General features: G+C 54.1%; 1 protein-coding gene across 7 annotated transcripts in view; it reads right to left on the bottom strand.

The window, feature by feature from the left end:
• The window catches only part of arhgap23a (Rho GTPase activating protein 23a), a 72,518-nt gene that overhangs the window by 9,223 nt on the left and 58,295 nt on the right, over nucleotides 1-5,000 (bottom strand). For 5 of the 7 annotated variants that reach the window (XM_076995706.1, XM_076995705.1, XM_076995708.1 and 2 more), the window contains exons 8-11: nucleotides 3,992-4,153; nucleotides 3,323-3,434; nucleotides 2,735-2,774; nucleotides 2,317-2,454 (exon numbers count right to left, since the gene is read on the bottom strand). In XM_076995706.1, the coding sequence (XP_076851821.1) occupies nucleotides 2,317-2,454; nucleotides 2,735-2,774; nucleotides 3,323-3,434; nucleotides 3,992-4,153 (452 nt within the window). The remainder of the gene's footprint in view (nucleotides 1-2,316; nucleotides 2,455-2,734; nucleotides 2,775-3,322; nucleotides 3,435-3,991; nucleotides 4,154-5,000) is intronic. The other 2 variants (XM_076995704.1, XM_076995707.1) reach the window with 1 other exon arrangement.

The raw sequence follows: 5,000 nt of genomic DNA, 5'->3' as shown, positions 1-5,000 counted from the left end.
GTAGGGTGGTGTGAGGGCGGTGTGGGGGTGGTGTGAGGGTGGTGTGTAGGGTGGAGTGTAGGGGTGGTGTGAGGGTGGTGTGTAGGGTGGTGTGAGGGTGGTGTGTAGGGTGGTGTGAGGGTGGTGTGTAGGGTGGTGTGAGGGTCGTGTGTAGGGTGGTGTGAGGGCGGTGTGGGGGTGGTGTGAGGGTGGTATGTAGGGTGGTGTGTAGGGTGGTGTGTAGGGTGGTGTGTAGGGGTGGTGTGAGGGTGGTGTGTAGGGTGGTGTGAGGGTGGTGTGTAGGGTGGTGTGAGGGTGGTGTGTAGGGTGGTGTGAGGGTGGTGTGTAGGGTGGTGTGAGGGAGGTGTAGGGTGGTGTGTAGGGTGGTGTGAGGGCGGTGTGGGGGTGGTGTGAGGGTGGTGTGTAGGGTGGTGTGTAGGGTGGTGTGTAGGGTGGTGTGAGGGTGGTGTGAGGGCGTTGTGGGGGTGGTGTGTAGGGTGGTGTGTAGGGTGGTGTGAGGGCGTTGTGAGGGTGGTGTGAGGGTGGTATGTAGGGCGGTGTGTAGGGTGGTGTGAGGGTGGTATGTAGGGTGGTGTGAGGGTGGTGTGTAGGGTGGTGTGAGGGTGGTGAGGGCGTTGTGGGGGTGGTGTGTAGGGTGGTGTGTAGGGTGGTGTGAGGGTGGTGTGTAGGGTGGTGTGTAGGGTGGTGTGTAGGGTGGTATGTAGGGTGGTGTGAGGGTGGTGTGTAGGGTGGTGTGTAGGGTGGTGTGAGGGTGGTGTGTAGGGTGGTGTGTAGGGTGGTGTGTAGGGTGGTATGTAGGGTGGTGTGTAGGGTGGTGTGTAGGGTGATGTGTAGGGTGGTGTGAGGGTGGTGTGTAGGGTGGTGTGAGGGTGGTGTGTAGGGTGGTGTGTAGGGTGGTGTGTAGGGTGGAGTGTAGGGTGGTGTGAGGGTGGTGTGTAGGGTGGTGTGTAGGGTGGTGTGAGGGTGGTGTGAGGGTGGTGTGTAGGGTGGTGTGTAGGGTGGTGTGTAGGGTGGTGTGAGGGTGGTGTGTAGGGTGGTGTGAGGGTGGTGTGTAGGGTGGAGTGAGGGTGGTGTGTAGGGTGGAGTGAGGGTGGTGTGAGGGTGGTGTGAGGGTGGTGTGTAGTATGGTGTGTAGGGTGGTGTGAGGGTGGTGTGTAGGGTGGTGTGTAGGGTGGTGTGTAGGGTGGTGTGAGGGTGGTGTGAGGGTGGTGTGTAGGGTGGTGTGTAGGGTGGTGTGAGGGTGGTGTGAGGGTGGTGTGTAGGGTGGAGTGTAGGGGTGGTGTGAGGGTGGTGTGTAGGGTGGTGTGAGGGTGGTGTGTAGGGTGGTGTGAGGGTGGTATGTAGGGTGGAGTGTAGGGGTGGTGTGAGGGTGGTGTGTAGGGTGGTGTGAGGGTGGTGTGTAGGGTGGTGTGTAGGGTGGTGTGAGGGTGGTGTGTAGGGTGGAGTGTAGGGGTGGTGTGAGGGTGGTGTGTAGGGTGGTGTGTAGGGTGGTGTGAGGGTGGTGTGTAGGGTGGAGTGAAGGTGGTATGTAGGGTGGTGTGTAGGGTGGTATGTAGGGTAGAGTGTAGGGGTGGTGTGAGGGTGGTGTGTAGGGTGGTATGTAGGGTGGTGTGAGGGTGGTGTGTAGGGTGGTATGTAGGGTGGTATGTAGGGTGGTGTGAGGGCGGTGTGTAGGGTGGTGTGTAGGGTGGTATGTAGGGTGGTGTAGGGTGGTGTGAGGGCGGTGTAGGGTGGTGTGAGGGTGGTGTGTAGGGTGGTGTGAGGGCGGTGTAGGGGTGGTGTGAGGGCGGTGTAGGGGTGGTGTGTAGGGTGGTGTGTAGGGTGGTGTGTAGGGTGGTGTGAGGGTGGTGTGTAGGGTGGAGTGAAGGTGGTATGTAGGGTGGTGTGTAGGGTGGAGTGTAGGGGTGGTGTGAGGGTGGTGTGTAGGGTGGTGTGAAGGGTGGTGTGAGGGTGGTGTGTAGGGTGGAGTGAAGGTGGTATGTAGGGTGGTGTGTAGGGTGGTAAGTAGGGTGGAGTGTAGGGGTGGTGTGAGGGTGGTGTGTAGGGTGGTATGTAGGGTGGTGTGAGGGTGGTGTGTAGGGTGGTATGTAGGGTGGTATGTAGGGTGGTGTGAGGGCGGTGTGTAGGGTGGTGTGTAGGGTGGTATGTAGGGTGGTGTAGGGTGGTGTGAGGGCGGTGTAGGGTGGTGTGAGGGTGGTGTGTAGGGTGGTGTGAGGGAGGTGTAGGGTGGTGTGAGGGCGGTGTAGGGGTGGTGTGAGGGCGGTGTAGGGGTGGTGTGTAGGGGCAGTGTGAGGGCGGTGTGGGGTGTGGTCTCACCTTGCCCCTCTCACTGTGGACCTGTTTGTAGTGGAGCCAGCCCTCTTTCCTCACACTGCTGTAGCACATGGTGCCCAACTCAGACGCTGAGTGACGTTTGGAGCGAGCCTCATCAGCTGGGCCCAGGCTTTCTAGAGACTGCACACACACACACACACACACACACACACACACACACACACACACACACACACACACACACACAGACACACACACACACACACACACAGACACACACACACACACACACACACACACACACACACACACACACACAAACAAACAAGCAAATGAAACAACGTAAATGGATCGTGCAGCTTTATGATTTCAGTTCCTCAAAGTTCAAAAATGAGAAGCTATTTTACCTTGGCCAGTATTTGACTATTATTTGTCTATTACAACACTACATCTAACTCACCCCATCTCCGAAGAAGCTTTTCACTCTCTTTGGTAATCTCCTACAGAGAAAAACAACTGTGCTCAGACCATGTATGAACGCAGGATCACATAAAGCACACACGCATGAACACAAGATGGTGGAATGATCTTCAATTAGCTGCTAGGACTGTAGAGTCACTGCTATCTTCAAGCGTAGACTGAAGACCCACCTGTTTGTTGAGTTCTTACCAGAGCACAACTCAGCTGATAGCACTTGCTGTTGTTCTTAAATTGTATGTCTGTCTATGGTTATTTGTGCTTCTTGGCAAATGTCTAACTTGCAACACTAGGTAATGACATTGACTCCTGTAGTTTAGTAGTAGTCTGACTCAAGGGTATATCGAATTCTGGCCTATCTGTACTATTACCTAGGATGAATTATGTGATCAGATGCAAAACACTTTGTAAGTCGCTCTGGATAAGAGCGTCTGCTAAATGCTGTAAATGTTAATGTAAACACATGCACCAGGTGCTGAACACACACACTTAACACAAAGGAGACACAACAGCTTACTGACTCAAAATGACTGACTAGTAACTTAAAGGAAGCGACAGTTTCCACACTCACGAGAAGGCACGCCCGTCATCTCGGAAAGTGTTGAGGCCTTCATCACATGACCTGGAGCGTTCAGTGGTGATGGCCCGCAGATAGGAGGAACGGCGACTAGACTTATTACTAGCTGCTCAGAAAGAGAGAGAGAGAAAGAGGGAGAGAGAGAGAGAGAGAGAGAAAGACAGGGGGAGAGAGAGAAACATCATTAAGTAAAGGAGGCAGGCTGCTTTTGAGGAGAGGAGGCATGGTGTATAGAGAGGAGTGGTAGGAAACAGGAGTTAGCGGGGGGGTTTGGAGGAACAGCGGGCAGGGGGACGGAGTGGTTCTGGGGTGGTAGAATCTGTGCTACTGTCAGGACACGACCCATGGGACAACGAGGATTAACCATCATGGCAACATGCAAATGAGCATGCAGAGGGGTGTTTCTAATGGCCTGAAGGGGCGGGGACTAAAACGCCCCGCCCCCAACGCATGCACGAGTCGCGCAAGGTGGAGATGGAGCTCTTAAATGCTGGTTCAGTGGAGAGACGATGGCTATGTTGTCCTCTGGTGCGAGGACAAAAAATATCAACACCGACCACACTCTGAACACAAATGACCGCAAGGCAGTGCACGTGCATTGCGTGCGTGTGCACATGGGAGCATGCACGTGCACGTGCGTGCATCTCTCTACACGGGACTCACTGCTGTCATGGGAGAAGAGGCGGCTGAGGGGGAACGTGAAGGTTGGGGAGGAGGCGGGGCTTGTGGCCACAGCAGGGGCGGACCTAAGGCCACCACTGGACACGACGGACGAGGCGGGGACATGACACGCTCGCAGGTCAGCGCTCGGACTGGTCGGTTCATCTGTGGGAGGAGCAAAAAGGAGTGGAGAAGAGAGAAGGAAGAAATGGAAGGAAGGGAAAAGAGAGAGAGAGAGAGAGAGAGAGAGAGAGATGAGAAGAAGCAAGTGGAGAAGAGGAGACAGGAGGAGAATAGGATAAACATTAGACCCGGTGAGGACAGGCGTGGGAGTAGTCGCAGAACTCAGCGGGGGATCCAGAGCTGAAGGTAGCAAAGTCAGAACCGTAACACATGAACACACGGCTCCCTCCTACACAGAGTCAACGCTCGGTACCGGAACACATTAACACAGGGTTGTGTTTCTCTCCTAGAGCACACATCAAACGGACACACCGTTATGCCAACGGCATCTTTCATTCTCTCAGCAATCTCTCCAAAAAGGAAGAGAGACTAGCCTGTGAGAGAACAGGAAGATGGAGCTGGTGAAACACTAGGGTTAATCTACAACGCAGGGCTGAGTTAATCTACAACGCAGGGCTGAGTTAATCTACAGCGCAGGGCTGAGTTAATTTACAGCGCAGGGCTGAGTTAATCTACAGCGCAGGTCGAAAGATACTGCTGCCACAGACGGAGCTGTGATCTGAACAACCAGGAAAGCAGGATTGGGTAGACAGCTTTAAACGTACCTGAATCCTCCATCTCCATGAGAATTGTGCTCAGTGCGGAAATGAGATGTGTGTGAAGTGTGTGAGATGTGTGAGCTGTCTTTGTTTTAGTGTAAGGTTTCAGTTCTTTTCTGAAGCCATGGGAGTGTGTGTATATGTATCTGTGTGTGTGTGTATGTATCTCTATGTGTGTGTATATATGTATCTCTATGTGTGTGTGTGTATATGTATCTCTATGTGTGTGT

The sequence above is a fragment of the Brachyhypopomus gauderio genome, chromosome 2 (genome assembly GCF_052324685.1).
Source record: "Brachyhypopomus gauderio isolate BG-103 chromosome 2, BGAUD_0.2, whole genome shotgun sequence".
In the NCBI taxonomy this organism is placed as follows: domain Eukaryota; kingdom Metazoa; phylum Chordata; class Actinopteri; order Gymnotiformes; family Hypopomidae; genus Brachyhypopomus; species Brachyhypopomus gauderio.
Note: the sequence above shows the minus strand (reverse complement) of the source record. Positions and strands in the feature narration are given on the sequence as shown.